This window comes from Prunus dulcis, chromosome 6, assembly GCF_902201215.1.
Source record: "Prunus dulcis chromosome 6, ALMONDv2, whole genome shotgun sequence".
NCBI classification, from domain to species: Eukaryota; Viridiplantae; Streptophyta; class Magnoliopsida; order Rosales; family Rosaceae; genus Prunus; species Prunus dulcis.
This window is the reverse complement of record NC_047655.1, coordinates 3,538,262-3,555,757: the sequence shown is the minus strand read 5'-3', so window position 1 is coordinate 3,555,757 and position 17,496 is coordinate 3,538,262. Positions and strand designations below refer to the sequence as shown.

The 17,496-nt window shown below is 38.6% G+C and overlaps 3 protein-coding genes across 4 annotated transcripts; 2 read left to right on the top strand and 1 right to left on the bottom strand.

Moving 5' to 3' along the window:
* The first annotated feature begins 4,922 nt into the window (after positions 1–4,922).
* On the top strand, positions 4,923–8,338 carry LOC117631639 (cation/H(+) antiporter 24). Its single transcript, XM_034364902.1, has 3 exons — positions 4,923–5,291; positions 5,482–6,489; positions 6,956–8,338. The coding sequence occupies exons 1-3, from the start codon at positions 4,965–4,967 to the stop codon at positions 8,195–8,197; spliced, it is 2,577 nt and encodes an 858-aa protein (XP_034220793.1). The 5' UTR covers positions 4,923–4,964; the 3' UTR covers positions 8,198–8,338.
* A 543-nt stretch (positions 8,339–8,881) lies between these two features.
* Positions 8,882–10,470, top strand: LOC117631754 (SWR1 complex subunit 6). 2 transcript variants are annotated; one of them, XM_034365043.1, is made up of 5 exons: positions 8,882–8,929; positions 9,010–9,329; positions 9,423–9,525; positions 9,958–10,064; positions 10,154–10,470. In XM_034365043.1, exons 2-5 carry the CDS (start codon positions 9,225–9,227, stop codon positions 10,355–10,357), a joined length of 519 nt encoding a protein of 172 aa, XP_034220934.1. In that variant the 5' UTR covers positions 8,882–8,929; positions 9,010–9,224; the 3' UTR covers positions 10,358–10,470. The 2 variants fall into 2 exon arrangements, with proteins under 2 accessions (XP_034220934.1, XP_034220933.1); XM_034365042.1 differs by having other exon boundaries at positions 8,888–9,329.
* A 731-nt stretch (positions 10,471–11,201) lies between these two features.
* On the bottom strand, positions 11,202–13,641 carry LOC117632090 (laccase-13-like). Its single transcript, XM_034365484.1, has 6 exons — positions 13,522–13,641; positions 13,254–13,405; positions 12,701–12,945; positions 12,476–12,604; positions 11,429–12,385; positions 11,202–11,332 (listed from the first exon to the last, which is right to left on the bottom strand). Exons 1-6 carry the CDS (start codon positions 13,639–13,641, stop codon positions 11,202–11,204), a joined length of 1,734 nt encoding a protein of 577 aa, XP_034221375.1.
* Positions 13,642–17,496: the final 3,855 nt, after the last annotated feature.

Sequence of the window (17,496 nt, the reverse complement as noted above, 5' to 3'; positions counted from 1 at the left end):
TTATTAAATGTTTTTATTAATTAATTTTGAAAAAAAAAAGAGTTTTGCCTTTTTCTTTTTAGGAAAATAATAAGTTTACTCTATTCGCATGTCCTTCCTCTTCCTCCTCCTCCTGTCCCAACTCCATCACTGCAGAATCAGCAACACCGGCGGCGCACCGGCTGCCACGTCTCCAACCATCACCAATTCAAAGAAATACTTGTTAATTCTTATTTCCCTTTTCGGTTCATAATCAAAACCTTCTCTTGCCAATTCCAAGCCTCATCAAGAATCTGAAGGATCAATTTGGATTATCTAGATAGCTAGTAAAATAGCCATTTGGGTTTTCTTGATTAGTTGATTTGCAGAGTTGGGTTTGTTGAATCAAAGGCCTGGTTTCTTTCTGGAGGCAGAGGTGTTAGAAAGATTAGGGCAGCCAAATGGGTACAATGAAGAAGATGAAAAGTTTAAATAAATAAATTACTTGATTTGAAAAAAGAAAGAAAAAAGAAAAATACAGTTGGCAACATTTAGTTGATGTTGAAGTGATTTTTCTAAGAAAACTCTAAGAAAAGAAACCCTAGTCGCCGCTCCCAAAGGGGCCGACGACCTTCCTCCCTCTCCTCTCCTCCTCTCCTCTGTTCTCTTTCTCTCTAATTTTCCTTTTTTTTCGCTTTGTTATTTTGTTTTGTGGTGTGAAAGCAAAAGCCGTGAAAACAATGTCATTGACATGATAGTCGTCGTCTTTTGGTCCATGTACACACGAATTTGGCACTAATTGTCACCCTTCAACATGGGTTTGGAGCTGCAATGAAGGGAAGTTGTCGAGTTACATTGGATTTCGGTTTAGTCGGTATGGCGTCATAGCTCTCTTTGGATTGCCCAAGAAAATGTGGAGCGGTGATCCTGATTTTGAGTTTGTTTGTCTAATAATTTTCACGAACTCTTTAGGAGTTTGTCGTCTTTTGTTAGTTTTATTTCTGTTTTGATTTTTAGCTTTCGATATGGATTTCCCGTTTCTGCAGTTGCACAACTGATTTGTATTGTAGGTTTGAGTAGCCGTGCTTTTGGTTGTTGAATAAGAGATTTTTAATTTGTTTGTGGGTTGTGCGTAATTTGCTCCATATCAATTCAACTTGTTGTTGTGTTTGGTCATTGGAGAATTTTATTCATATTTGATAACAAAGTGGCTTTATACTTGTTTATGTTCCTCTTATCAATAAAATATTATCGCTCTTTATAAAAAGAAGATATTGTGTTAATATTCTTTCACAAATGAATTTATTATTAGTAGGTCAAAAAGGTCATCATATACTCCTTAAAAGTACAAATTTTATTATTATTTTTTTTGTAAAGGGGGAATATGTGATGATTTTTCTGAAATCAACTAAAATTACATGATGGGGTTCTCAAATTATTTTCCTTCTTTGTTACAATGTATGCATTTATGGGCTGATTTTGTAAAAAATAAAACTATTTGTATTATCTTAATTGATGATATAATATGTCATTTCTTTAATAGAGGTGAGATCTTTCCTTGTGAGTCGAATACTCTTGTTGAAATTATAAACAAGACTATATATATGCAATGACACTAGCTAGGTCTTCGCCAAAAAAATTGAAGTTTAGGTTGGGGAAAGTTTGCAATAGTGGAGAAAACAAAGGTTAATTCGTATGTACGTACATTGTACGAGAACCTCAGTCCACCCACGTCCGTCGATTGAGGATGGGTATCATAGTCGGCAGTGTATAAAGAAACAATAAACAATTAAGCAGTGTCGAGTTCAAAGTTTCATACCCAAAAAGAAATAAAGAAATAAAATAATTAGTAATAATCGTAGTTATAAAGTAAAATAAACCGTCCCTCCACACAACAAACTCCAATGGTTTTACTTAGTCTAAGGTTTTTCATGTTCCAATAGAAGGAAAACCCTCTGAGTCTCTGTGCCCCACAGGTCCCTTCTCCCTCCTATAAATACACCCCCTTTGCTCACTTTTCTAACCACACCCACCAAGTGATGAGAGCTCTCTCTCTCTCTCTCTCTCTCTCTCTCTCTCTCTCTCTCTCTCTCTCTCTCTCTTCACTATACAGCCTCTGCGGCCTTGCTTAGGTTTTCTTGTTGGATATGGGAGGCTTTGAGATTTGAACATTGAGTAAGGGAGAATCTGTAAAGCTCAGGAGGGATAGCGCCATATGAACAAAATGGTTTAATTTATATTAGGCATTTGTTTTGGCGCTATCTATCCTGAGTTTCATGGCTTCTTCTTACTATACATCTCTCTCTATCTCTGCTGCAAATCTCAGCAAAATCCTGAGTTATGGATCATAAAGGGTATGAAACTATATGTTTTGTTTGTTTTGATTTCATTTCATTAATCAGGGGATCGTTGCAAGGTCAATGCTGAGTTCTTAACTTTTCCCCTCATCTGTAATGTAATCACTCAAAGATAAACGATTTATGGTCCTTCCTCGCTACTTCTTGTCATTTCTCTCTACCATGGAAGGTTAAACTAGCTATCCATAGCTAGCTCTCATCCTGAGATTTTGGACATTTTTCCAAGAATAAATGATTTCGAGGATTTTGGGATTTTGGGGTTTTAGCTCTCATCATAAGTAACAACTATATATATATATATATGTATCTATTTCTTTCTAAAAGGTATGGAACTAGATTTGTTCACAAGATTTTGTGGTTCTTTATCTCCATCTTCCCCTTTTCACTTTCTTCTTTTCTTGGTATGGATTCCACATAATTATTAATCTCTCTAATTCTTGTTTAGCTTGGGTTTTGTTGATTTCTGACGAATACTTGTCTCATGATCTTATCAGATCATGTATGTTTTGCTAGAAGATTCGATCGAAACCCTAGTCATCATCTCTAGAGTAAAGCTAGCCTTTTGGAGATATAGACCAAAATTTTAATGTGCTTAAATTTATAATCATTGCATATCTTTCTTTTTTAAAGTGCTGCTTTTTCCAATTTTCCACGATTCCACTTTTGGGGTATGAGTCTGACAGCTTTTGAATGGTGTGACTCTGAAACCCTAGTCTTCTCCAGAAGCAGCCTTGACGCCTTGTGAGTTGTGATGACTGATGAGAGATGTAGCTAGGGTTTCATGGTTTGAACTGAAACGTTTTGCAGAGCAGCTTTTTCAATAATGGAGGAGAGGCTAGCACGGATGTGGACAGCTCCACAATTTCCCTTTCAGGTCACGGTCTCGTCGCTTTCTTTTCTATTCATGTCCTCATTATCTCCATCCTCACTATTCCTCCATTAAAAACAACAAAAATAAAATTAAAAGCTTTCCTTTCTTTTTCTTTCTTCTATTATTATAATTATTATATATAATTATAGAAAATAAAAGCATTAATAAGGGGGTAAATTAGCAATTCGTTGCTTTCATGTTGCTGTTGCTATTGCATACGAGATGATGGTCTAGTTGACTTGTTTCATACGTGGTTTCAATTTTTTTATTTATGTAAATGATCTATTCTTCTGTTTAATATGCACTGTGAATCATCTGGTTGGCCATTACGTGCCACGTGTACGGCTGGGATGGATTGTTTCCGGAGTACTGAGAAGCTTGATCTAACTTTAGGGTACAAAGTGTGTCTGGTTATTAGGCGACAAAGGAACCAATTTACCTGCAATATTTTGATCTCCAACGGTGTTATTTGCTTAGGGTTCAGCAATATGATATTTATGAGATCTCTAATTATGATATAAGATCTTCATCTTCGGAGAAAGATCATACGGGTGTAATGTGCTTCAACAGGAACCCCCACCACCAAGCTTTGTGCCACAGCCTGGCCTCTCAATTTGCCCCCTCGGTAAAATATGTTTTAAGTACTCTAATTCAGTTGTTAATTATGATTATTCATGATGTACTATGAGCGAGAGTTTTAAATTACATGGAAAAAAAATTTCTCACATACTCACAATTATGATGCCGGGAGAATTCAAAGACCTTCCTAGCTCGCCTTTGAATTCATATTAAAAAAAGAAGAAAAAAACAACTGGAGTGGTGGTCCAAATTCCAGTTTTGCATTTGTGAGAGCACATAATTGCTGGAGCATATATTACCTATATGGTACAAATGAATTTAATAGGATGTATGGTCTGAAAATGTCAGCTCTTGCTGGATTTTCTTGTATAAATTTGTACCCTGACAATTCTCACCAAAACACCTGCCAAGTATTAATTCGTTTTCCTCCTCAGTCTTCAGACTTCACATGCAGAAACATAAAAGATGAAGAACAGAGTCATCATAATAAATCAAAACCAGACAAAGTTATAGCAGGTTTTGTACAATGGGCCATGGACCGCTACCAGCTAACTCTGACAAGGCTCTTATTTGGATTGGGCCTTAATTTAAATGAATTTTTCATATTGATCAATGGGCTTCAACGAGTGATTAACTTTGTATTAACTTTACCAATTGCTTAACGTTCAAACATTCTGTTTGTATGAATATGATATATATTTTTTATTTTTATAAGTTGAGTGAGTGTAAGATGAACTCTATATTAGAAAGAAACACGAGTATTTTGTTCTTGTTGATACAAACGATATTTTACTCTAATCTAATTTAAGAGGAGGATGATTCGAACTTAGATACATAGTGAGGAGTATATTTGCTCTAGCCAACTTGACTAAGTTCATGTGCAAAATTTGCAAGAAAATCATTTTAGACTTTTCTTTTTATGTACAGAATTTTTATATTAATTAGATAGTTAAAAAGAAAAAAAGCTAGGAAAGTGAATTTGGGCGATTGAAGGGAATATCAGCAACCTCACAAAAAAAGAAATTATGATAAAAATGGTCAACCAAACAACAAGGTGAACTTCATGCCCCTTATTAACGCATGTCCTTACCCCTTTTAGCCTTCTTTCTCTCTCTCTCTCTCTCTCTCTCTCTCTCTCTCTCTCTCTCTCTCTCTGTGTGCAACATTTGCATGGTTAGGGTTTTCAGCTACCCTTCTGCATGGTTAGGGAATTCCCAGTTTACCATCCCCCGGCTGCCGAGACCCACGGTTGGGATGGTAGTTCCAATAGCTTTCATCCGGCAGCATCCGTGAAAGCTCAGGTTGGCAACGAGTCCATAGATTTCAACTTCGTTTACCCGCCAGCTTTAATTTCCTGTGGAAATTATCGACCGATACCCACCTTAGGCTTCTTTTTGGGTGATAACCCTTTGAAAAATCCCTTCACACTTTTGTTGTTAGAGGTCTCATTCATCATCCTCACCACTCGTGTCCTCCGCTTCCTTCTCAAGCCTCTCAAACAACCCAGAATTGTCTCAGAAGTCATTGTAAGTTCCTCTTCTTCTCATAATATATATGTATACGTCCCTTTATATAGAGAGATCTCTCAAATAAACTTCATACGCATATACACATAATGTGTATATATGTATATATAAAAGTTCAATCCTAATTGGTTTGTGTGAATTATAGTTTTGATTATATCTATAATTGATTTAATTAACTTTGTTAAATTAGGGTGGTATGGTCATTGGACCGTCGATTTTAGGTCGCAGCGAGAAATTTAGCTCGATTATGTTCCCGGTAGATAACCAATTTCTAGTGAGAAATATTGGAGCAATGGGGTTCACCTATTATTTTTTTCTGGCCGGAGTGAAAATGGACCTTTCTCTAGTGAGAAAAACAAGCAAGAAACAATTGTACATAGCAATTGCTGGGGTGGCCCTCCCTTGCACATTCATATCAATTGTGGCATTCAGCTTGCGCAAGTCCATGGACAAAGAACTGGCAAGATTTTCTTCCATTGGATTCATATGCACTGGCTTGGCTTTACCATTGTTTCCTGTGCTCCACTCCATCCTAAAAGAGCTAAACCTTCTAAGCTCGGAGATTGGACGGCTGGGATTGTCCATAGCAGTGATCAGTGATGCCATGGGAGTTGGTGTCATGGTCATATTTGAGGCAGCTAAGCAAGGTGAGGGCAAAGCCATGGCTGTGGTTTGGTACTTAATTTCTCTGGTTGTTTTTGTGGTCTTAACTGTGTTTGTGATCAGAAGAGTATTGTCTAGAGTTGTTGAGATAACCCCGGATGGGAAACCAGTGGACCAGGCCTATGTTATGGCAATTTTGTTGGGGGTTTTGATCATGGGGTTTTTGGCCGACATGTTTGGGATTGCCATTGCAAACGGTGCATTTTGGTTAGGGTTGGCAATCCCAGATGGGCCTCCACTTGGATCAACACTTGTGGAGAGGAGTGAGACTGTTATACTGGAAGTTTTGATGCCATTTTCATTTGCATTTGTTGGGCTTTATGTGGATGTGAATGCCATGAGCTCTGCTGGTTGGTCAGGCTTGGGTCCTTTGTTTGCAATCACCATGACAGGCTATGTGTCTAAATTTCTTGGAACCCTAATCACTTCCGCCTTCTTTGAGTTGCCAATCAGAGATGGTGTTGTGCTCAGCTTCATCATGATCCTAAGAGGGCAGGTGGAGATAGTGGTTTTCCTCCATTGGATGGACAAAAAGGTAACATCCTTAGCATATCATAAATGGTTGAAAAGCCACATGCCATCCATTTTTTATCTTATTTTCTTTGCCAATCTAACCAAACAAATGATCTGATTTACATAAAACTGAATGGATAAATGTGATACATATAACATTAATTGGTGTGATATATCTAAATAAAAAGTTATTAGGAAGCATAAGAAAGAAAATACCAAATGAATCACATTTTTTAATTATATTAGCTGATCATATGATGTGACTGTTGATGTGTACTTATTACATCAATTATTATGACAAATTATTAATTAACACATCAAACGCTGCAACTCAAAAAAGATTTCTCTAGCTAGCATTACATGCATAAAAAATGGGTATGGATTCTCTACTAATTTGATCTTCTTTATGCTCAATATCATTTGTTTATGTTCATTCTGAACTCATTTTCTGCTGGTTGGTTGTTTTGTATGAACATACATACATACAGATAATAGAAGTTCCTGGTTTCACATTGATGGTGCTAGCAATCACTTCATGGACTGCAATAGCCACACCCTTTATCAGCATCCTCTATGACCCAACAAGGCCATACCAGGTCCACAAAAGAAGAACCATTCAGCACACACCTCCTGAAGACTCAGAACTTCGCATACTCCTCTGCATATATGATGAAGACAGCACAGCTGCCCTCATCAACCTTCTTGAAATCTCAAACCCTACTTTAAGCACTCCTTTCGTGATCTTCCCTCTCCGCCTCATCGACCTTGTTGGCCGTGCTTCTCCTGTTTTAATAGACCATGAAAAGCAAGAAGATCATGATTCAAAGTATGCAATCAGCCACACAATCCACAATGCCTTGAAGAACTACCAAGAAAGCAAAGGTGAGTGTATTGAGATCCATCCCTTCACAGCTATAGTGCCAAATAGAACAATGTACCAAGACATTTGTGATCTGGCTCTTGTCAAGAAGGCTACACTTATTATATTGCCTTTTCACAAGGAGTGTTTGGACACTCTTGGAGGGAAATTGACAGAACTTGTGAGGCTTGGGGTTAGATCTGTCAATTCAAATGTGATAAACCATGCACCTTGCTCAGTCGGTGTTCTTGTTGACAAGGGTCATGTTAGGCATACCTACATGGCATTCAGGAACAATGTGCTACATTTTGCTGTGCTGTTTTTGGGAGGGGCAGATGCTAGAGAGGCATTGTGTTATGCAGATAGAATGGCTGGGAATTTAAATGTGTCTCTAACCGTGATTCGGTTCCTTTCGCATAATTCTGAAGGTGATGATGAGATGGAGAAGAAAATGGATGATGGGGTGGTGACATGGTTTTGGGTTAAGAATGAGAGGAATGAGAGGGTGAGTTATAGAGAGGTGGTGGTAAGGAATGGAGAAGAGACAATAGCAGCCATTCAAGCAGTGAGTGATGACAACAACAACTATGATGTTTGGATTGTTGGGAGGAAACAGGGGATCAATCCTGTTCTTCTGGAAGGACTGTCAAATTGGAGTGAAAATGATGAATTGGGTATAATTGGGGACTTTGTTTCCTCTTATGATTTTGGTGGTACTGCTTCTGTGCTAGTGGTACAACAGCAAGTTTTGAGAGGGCAAGGGGCAGATAGTACAGGTGGGTCAAGTGGAGGGTTTCCATGTAACCCTATTCAGAAGGTGAAGGATGTGGTAAATCCATGGTGTAGGTCACTAGGGTTTGGTATCTCATAAACCAGAAGATGGTGCACATAGCTAGCTAGCTCAATCAAAGCTTTGAAAATGGCCTATGAAAAAGAGAAATAGGGACATTCAAACCAGCTGATGTAGAATAGAACTTAGGGGAGTCCATAAGTAGACTTCACATGTAATTACATGTATACTTCCATCTGTATTGTAACAAATATTGTACTCAATTTGTGTACATACATACATAGTGATTCTACTTCAACTCAAAACATAGCTCTTGCCCTATTTTTATTTTTATTTTTTTATAAAGAGAGATTGGAGAGATCCAAATGACATATTTATACATAGCATTAGTTTTTTTTTAAGGTCTTTCCTATTGGGAGAGGCAATAGTATACTAAACTCACACACACTACACGAATGCTAGGATTTGAACTCGGGACATTTTCTAAGAGAGCAATTACTCCAAACCATTACACTAGTGGGTCATACATAGCATTAGTTGAATTTTTGATGATGTTTCAAGTACATAAAATGACAATGTGGACAACTTGAGTATGTACGTATAAAAAAACAAAGATTCAAAATTGGAAAAACCATCCCCAAACGATGATGGGTGCGCTGATCAAATTTGAGTGAGTTTTCTTTTGTATTTGGTACAAGTGTTTGGGTGGATTTTGAAGCCCAACTATAAAATTGTTTGGAGCTCCAATCGTAAGTGAAGTCCAAGCCCAAATCACACTTCCTTCCACGGCTCCCCTTCTTCACTCTCTGCAAGGTACTCCATTGTTGTGCAGTAAAACCCACCTCCCTTCTCTCGCTGATAGTCTTGCTGATATCGTTCCTTTTTCTGTTTAGTTTGAAACGTTTCGAGAATCGAGCGATTACCCAAATCGTTAATTTCATATGAGGCGAGGAAATTGTAGCTGAACCAGTCTCGTTAAGTTCCAAATTAAGCTGACCCACAAACGTTTTACTCATGCTGGTCAAGCTTTCTTGATTGAAAGTCATTGTAACGATTTTTCATCACCAGAATTTGCGAAAGGAGACACCTTTAACATCAATTTGCAGCAATGGACGATGACGTTTCCAACCCAATGCGCCGAATGTCGAGTCGAACTCGCAAGGTTGCTTCGAAAATGACTGCTGCTCTTCAGAGTAGTGACAACCGCACGCAGGTTTTGTTTTTTTGTTTTTGGATATTGGTTTTTGTTTATTTGACTTTGCATAAGTTTATTGGAGTTGATGGGTTATGTTAGCTGATGTTTTAGGCTGCCCTTGCTCGGCTTGAAGCTTTAGAAAATGATAATGCGGGTTTGGAGATGGTAGAGGCTAATGACGACGATGAAGCTTCTCTTGATGATGATGACCAAGGTCCAATCCTCTAATTCTTTACCCTCTCTCTTCTTATTGGTTTGTTTTTCCTATGCAATGAGATTTTAGACCCTGTTGCTTTTGCATCCAGAACTGAAGGCCATTAAGATTTTAGTTGATGGGTGATGCTTATTTGCTGTGGTGCTTAAATGTGGGTATAAAAATTGTGTGCAACAATCAGAATCAACAATGGGAGAGATTTCTCTCTCTCTCTCTCTCTCTCTCTCTCTCTCTCTCTCTCTCTCTCTCTCTCTCTCTCTCTCTCAGTTATTTCAGTAATTGGTCTATCAAAGGCAATTGTAGGTAGTCTCAGTGGGATTTTGGTTCCAGTCAAGTTTTGTTTGAGCTAAAAACTACACATTCATGAAATTTCTTCTGCAATTTTCGATGGATTGAAGGAAAGACAAATAACAGTTTCAACTGCTGCTGCAGTGTATATACAAAAGAAGCACTCCAAGGGCACCAAGCGCAAAACTCGGCAGGCAAAAGCTCTTGAGGCCAGGAAGGCCCCAAGAACATTCCTTGAGCTTGTACATGAGGTAATAGGGAAAATGCTGCCTGTATTCTTTTTACAATTTAAATAACATTTATGATGTCTTTCTTTACATGATTTTTCCCACCAAAATAGGCAAATCTCGACTCCTTGCCTCCTCATGTTCCTTCCTATCTGAAGGCAGCAGTGGGACCTCCAAGCTCTACCTCCCGCCGCCACTTCTGCACTGTGTGTGGTTCTGCTGCCAACTATACATGTGTGAGGTGTGGGGTGCGCTTTTGTTCGTCTCGTTGCCAGAATATACATAATGATACTCGTTGTCTGAAATTTGTTGCCTGATTGGTGAGTGGCTTGAACCAACAAAAAATTGTAATTTTAGTGAAATTAGATGCTAGCACATTACGATATGATCAATTACCATTCACTATGTGTTGTTACTGTAATTTTGTTTCTATATTCTTTTTGGATTTAGTTTCCTTGAGAAGTAGGTGCACCATCAGTTACCCAAACATTTTATGTTAAAACAAATGATCCCAAAAAGAAAGACGGAGCAACCATGTTTTTCCAGTTGTGGTTAATTGAGTTTTCTCCTGCAACCAAGAAATTGCATCTCCTTACCAAAAACTATTTCCTTTCTCATATCATGTGCAGGTTTTTGACAAATGGCTACCCCTTTTAGCAGGGTTTTTACTGGTTTTCTTTATTGTTTGGTTATTAGATGACCATGGAAGATAAGTCAACTTGGTTATGATCTTATGTTAGGTGTTGAATTTACCACAAGAGTTGCATTAGTTTATCTCCAGAACAGTTTTATGTAGACGGCATCCCTTTGGGGCAGTTAGCACCATCTCACTACATGTAACCTAGATTGATCTCATGTTGGGTTCCTTCATATTTTGAGCTATCAACTCATCATCCAAAGCTAGAATGAAGAAGATATGCAACAGGTTTCAAATATGATATCCTTTTCCATGATTTTGAAAACCAATCATAACATGAAAAATAAGCTGCTTGTTGTAGCTCTGTCCAACTGTGGACTTGCTACTGCAGAAGCAATCACAATGGAAACTACCTGACAAATTCAACCTAACCAATACATATTAATCTAATGATGCAAGATAAAAGCAAATATTGCAATTGCAATCATGAAATCCAACTAGTAGTGTGTTGTTCTGGTGATAACTTAACACCGGGGTAGATCTGCTGGAGGAGGTATCACAGACTGCAACGGTCCCTTTCCGTTCTCGACTAGAAAAGCCATTGCCAAGCCCAAGGCGAGATGTGCATCTAGGTGACAGTGCATCAGCCAGACACCTATTTGGATGAACAATTAAAAGAAAACATCAAAATAGTGAATCTTTGCTTTGTCGTAAAAGAAGAAAGCTTTATCATATGAAATTTGAATGTCACCTGGATTGTCAGCCACAAATCGAATAGCTACCCATCCGCCCGGAGGTGTTCCAATGGTATTCCTCAGTGGTGGGTCAACGAGGTTGAATTTGGCGGGATCTGTCCTTGGGTTGAAGTTGCCAAATCCTGATCCAATCACATAGAAATGGTACCCATGAAGATGCATAGGATGGTCCTCAGTTGTCACAATACTGGTGTCCTGCAACACTATCTGAACATTAGAGCCATACTTCAACTTGTAGAGCTTGGTTCCGCGTCTAGGCGTCCATAGCCCCCGGGGCACATTGCCGGTATAATCAAATTGCACAGGAGGAACAGGTGGAAAGTCTGTGGTGAAGACACCAGGTACACCATTGTAGTAGGCTTGCATTAAGGAGTTAGTTCTAGGGAACACAAAGGAGACATTGTTCATGCTAGCTGTAAAGCGGGTGTTGTTTGGTCCTTGACACCGGGGGCTGTTAGGAACTGTGCAATTGTTCAGTCCTAAACCCACAATGAAAAACAGGTTCTCATGAATCTGCGTAGGGACTTTGACCTGGGAAGGGCTCTTTATCTGTGCAGTATAAGCAGTCGCGGTAGCTGTATCGTTGAAGAATGGTAGTAATGGCAACGCTGGTGGTGGAGGTTGACCTTTCTTTGAACTGCAAGCAGCAGACTTGTATTCAAGGATAGCAGTGGTGGTGGTGTTGTCGAAGGGTGCATTCTGGGCAGTCTGATAGACACGTGCCGCCACGTAGTAGTGAGCAGGGGGCTGATCAGCAGTAAGCAGAACATCTGTTGTCTGGCCAGGTCCCATCATAAGAACTCTGGTTGTGAAGGGTTTGGTGTAGGATGCATCAGCACTCACAACAGTCAATCTGTGGTTGGCAATGCTAAAGAACAGTTCTTGATTGAGTGCAGAGTTGATGATTCTTAGAAGAATCGACTCGCCTGAGTCGACTGGAATTCTCACGGTTTCTGCATTGTTATCCAAATTGTTATATCAAACCACACTTGATGTCACAATCAAATAAAGAACACAATATACGGCGAGGCATTATAGCAAACCTTGTTTGGAGCATCTATAAAGATCACCAGGCTGACCATTAATGGTGTATGCATCAGAGGCATTGGGTGCTCCTCCTGTGAAAGCCGCCAGCCTCTGGACATCGAGGGGGTTTCGATCAAACCACTCTCCTGCATATACATACAAGAGTTGTTAAAAAAGCTACAAATGATTGAGGATAAAACTTAAGAGGCCAGCAAGTGAATGAAAGTGTTCTCTGTTTTTACCAAGAAGCAAGGGAACTTCTCTCTTGGGCATTAAGAAAGGGTATGGAGAACCCAATTTAGGGTAGATTATGAGGGCTCCATAAACAGTGGCTCGAAGCCATCTGCTGTGAGCATGCCACCACAAAGTGCCTTCTTGGTCTTGGATTGTGAAGCGGTAAGTGTAAGTGGCTCCTGGCTGAATTGGGCACTGTGTGATGTATTCAGGTCCATCTGCCCATGGATTTCTTAGCTGCCTCACTCCATGCCTGAAGTATACATAAACAATAATTAGGAACAAGATTATAATTTTTTTTATCTTTTTAATACAAGCAATAGTCTAATAAACTACAAGGGGAGGGAGATTTCTCACACACACTATCAAGGTGCCATGAGATTAGAACTTGAGACCACTGGTCTGCAAGTCAAGGCTCTTTTCTACTGGGCTAGACCTCGTTGGCGACCAAGATTATAATTATAAGCACTATGATGATGATTGTTTAGTTGCAAACATTAATATTCACAATAATTACAACAAATTTTTAAGACTCAAAATTGTTTATGTAATGATGAATACCAGTGGATGGTGACATTGTATCTTGCAGCATTTGTAACTTTGATGGCAAGAGAATCTCCGTTTCTGACTTCCAAATTTGGTCCTGGGAACTGACCATTGACTGTGATAGTGTTGTGGGTTCTGCACAGCCTCTTCACTGGCTTTGCTTGAACCTATTTCATTCCACACAAAAAAAAGGAAAACAAAAAATGCTTATAATTTTGAACCAAGTCCATTTTACTCTCTTACAATAAAAAGAAGTGCATGGTGGATGAAAAAAAAAACATACAACAAATTCATGGTAGTGAGTTTCTGCAGCTGAGAAAGAAGCTAAGAAAGCTAGGAAGGCAAGAAGGCCAAGGAGGAGGCAAGAGCACAATGGCTTGAGAGTCAAGTTGGAAGCCTTCATTGCTCTCTCAGCTCCTTGTTGAATGTAACTTGAGGTAGTTTGTGTGAGTGAGATGGTCATAAGAGAGCACCTATTTATATATTTCTGGATTAAGCGGGAAAGGGAAAAACAATAGTGATTTCTTTTATTCTTTTATTTTGGATAAGTTGTCCATGTAAATTAGGTTTTGGGTCAACAAGGACACTTAGGATTTTGAGACATATTAGTCTAACCATAAAGGGGATTTGGTGCACCCACTATACCCCCTCTAATCTCACTGTTAAACAAATGGAGATTATATGCTCCAGTACCATGTTAGAGGCAACTAATTCTCACACTTCTTTTACATCCAAAATTGTGACTTTTCAAAGGGTCATTAGAATTTTAGTGCCTTCAGTTCTGCTTTACTTGATATGAGCAATCTATGATTAGGATGTTTCTCTCTATCAACATTTACTCATAGTGTATTATATTGTCAAACTCTCAATTTAAACCATACGCTTAAATTGATAGCAATAATATAAATATAATTTACGAGATTGTTGGATAACATAATATTTTCCCTTTATGACAAGTAAAAGAAGTGTGAGTGGACCAAGCCATTTGTCCATCATCTATCGTGCCTTGTGGACCAAGCCATTTTTAAGGGTTTGATGTTCACTTTCTAAATTGAGTCATTCCCTCATATCTTGTGCTATTTTTTCTTATATTTTTGAAAACCTATAAATTACATATAGGACAGTTAGAGGGGGGGTTGAATTTTGGTTTGGTTGGTAGAACAAGGAAAGGGAATATATATTTCTGCTTTAGTTGACTACTTTTCTCCGTTATAAAATAAAATGATACAACAAACATCCACCAAAGGTCATGGACATGACAAGGTTGTTCACACCTAGTACAATACACTCATCAGCTTCACCATCTTCACTGAGAATCTCAACCCCAATCCAAACCCTAATCTTTCTAAAATTATGTATTAAAATTGAAAACTGTTAGTTAACCAGTAAGTGAAGTAGAGCATTACACCTGTGAACAGACTCATCAAGTTGAAAATTACTTGTTGGTTTGTCAATAAGTTTAGTATTGTTTAAACATCAATCAAGGCACTAATTAGCATGATGGGTAGGTTATCTTCTGCATTTATTTAATATTTGAAATGAAGCAGGTTTGACGGGTCTACGATTGGGTATTTTCCACCGTAAGCAGAGGATCAATGGGTACTTAAAGCCAATTAGGTAGTCTGCTAACTGACTTATGGGAAATGAAATCATGTCAGACAGTTATGATTCCTAACCTTGAAACTTGGATTATGACATGAGAGCTCGTTTGGAAGTGCTTTTGGAGCAGCGAAAAACGTTTCTAAATGGGTGAAAGCGCTTCTGTCTTTTAAAAATGGTGTTTGACAAAAATTACAAAAGTGCTTTGGGTGAGATCCAAAAGCACTTGGAGTGGTTTTGGATAGGGATGGCAAAAATTCCCGCCGGGACGAGTCCCCGTCAGGTTCTCAACCCTAACGGGAGGAGATTTCAGGGCCAAACAGGTATCGGGTACAGGGATCCCCGAACTTGAAAAATCCCCGACAGGTATGGGGAGGGGATGGTATTGGCGTCCCAATCCCCGAACCCGACTCGAAAATATATATGTTTATATTTAAATAAATAAATAAATAAATAAATAAAATATTTATGTTTAACCCTAAGTTAACATCCCTCTCCTAATTCTTCCTAATGTTCTTTGAAATTTCATATTAATGTGATTTTGAATAGTTGAGTTGAACTTTATAGTTAATTTGGATGTGTTCAATGATAATTTAATTTGAAACTTAATGTATGATAAATAATTTTTTTATGCAACAAAAATTGGGGATTTGGGGCAGGTATGGGGGATAGTCCCCCAAAGGGACGGGAATTCCTCGAAACCTATTAAAAGGGGATGAGTTAGGGGACGGGGGCGGGGATAAAGAGCGGGGACAGGGATGATATTGTCATATTCGGCCCCTACTCGACCCGTTGCCATCCCTAGTTTTGGAAGAAGCACTTGAGAGGTGCTTCTTCTTAAAAGCTTGTAGGACAAAAACACGAGAAGCACTTGGTTCCCTTTGATGAAACTTTTAAAATGCCGAAAATACCCATATTTATTTTTTTTCAATGCCAAAATACTCTCTCTCTCTCTCTCTCTCTCTCTCTCTCTCTTTTATTAAAACCAAAACACTTTCCTGTCAAGGATTATTGTTCCATAATAGTGAATCAAAATCTTCCAGTAGTTGTTTCTCTATCACATTAGCAAGTCTCCTCTAAATTTTATTTCTCCTTTTTCTACACACATTATTTCCTGTAAAAACTCTTCATATCCTTACTGTTATTTTGTAAAGATGGATATTGAAGTAACAGCCCCAAATTAACCACATCATCACCAAAATGGAGACTTTCTTCTTACTCACCAGACAATGCCTTCTACCCAGAAAGGTATCCACTAACTAGATCACTCAGCTCCTTACTGACAACCAACCGCGAGGAAGCTAAGGGAGGGGAGGTGGTCACTGCCCCTCCTCCCCTCCACCCATCTTCCCCTTCCTCTCCTCATATCACTTTCTTTTTCTCCCATATTTTCATTTCCTCTTATCTCATTTTCTCCTCCCCTTCCCTTCCCCAGATAGTCTAGATCTGTTTGGATCTAGGTCTATTGGTCTGTTTGTTTTGTTTGGTTGTTTTTGCAGTGTTCCAGGTGACTGGTGTTGTCTTTGTCTCGGCGGCAGCAACAGTAGTGACGCTGGATTGTGTCTCTCCTTAGGAGAGTTGTGATACCTGGTGGCTGATGTTTTGTCTCTGTTTTAACAATGGCGGCAGTAGTGACACTGGTGGTAGTTGTTGGGATGTGGTGCTCTTCTTTACTCTGCACCGACCGAAGAATTATGCTTGGTCATAGGAGGTTTTCTTTGTCAGGTTCTGAGTTGAAGTGGAGTACTTCTCAAGGGTCTTTTTACTGTTGTTTCTGTGTTTGTCCTCTGTGTTCTCTTATGATTTCTGCTATGGTATGACTTACAATTTGTATAGGTGTCAAAGGACTATGATTTGCTCATATAAGGCTTTTTTTGACAATTGGATGTTCTGCGGTCCTCTCCTGTGGGTTTACTATTTTGGGTTTCTACGGTTCTCTCATGTGGGTCTACTGTGTTGGTCTCTAGTTGCAGTTCTAGTCGGAGGTCTTTGTGTTAGGTTTTGTTTTTGACTTATTCTTTTATTGTAATGGTCCAAAGTGACCTGAATTGGACTCTCATGTTAATCCATGACGTGTGTGATATTCTTTTCTCTCCTGGGATTTGTCCTATGAGGTTGTCATAGGAAGGTTTTAACGAGGCCACTGTATCATGTCGCTATTTGTACGTTTGTGGTTTAATGAATGAATTCTCCTTCTTAAAAAAAATAAAAATAAAAATAAAAAAAATAAAAACTAGATCATTCAGACTTTTCAAACTCAATGAAATGCAATTCATCAACATCATCTTCTATAATCTTTTCACCTAGCCTTTCCTGAAACACGATTTCCCTTCCTATCTTTTTATGTCTGGTTAATTCTTTTTTTATTTTCAAAAAATGATTAAAAATTATACTTGGTGAAGTTCATACTTTTTTAAGTCGTGTTTTTATTTTGAGATCCTGTGAATTTTTATTTCCTATGTTTATTATAATATTTTGGGAGTCAGCCAAACACTCAACAAAATATCAAAAGCGCCTTTATAGAAGCACTTATGTAAAAGCACTTTTAAATGTGACATCCAAATGACAAACTGCTTCTTTGTAGAAGCACTTATGTCATAAGCGTTACTGGCATAAGCGCTTCGAAAATAAGCACTCCCAAACGAGCCCTAAGACTGGT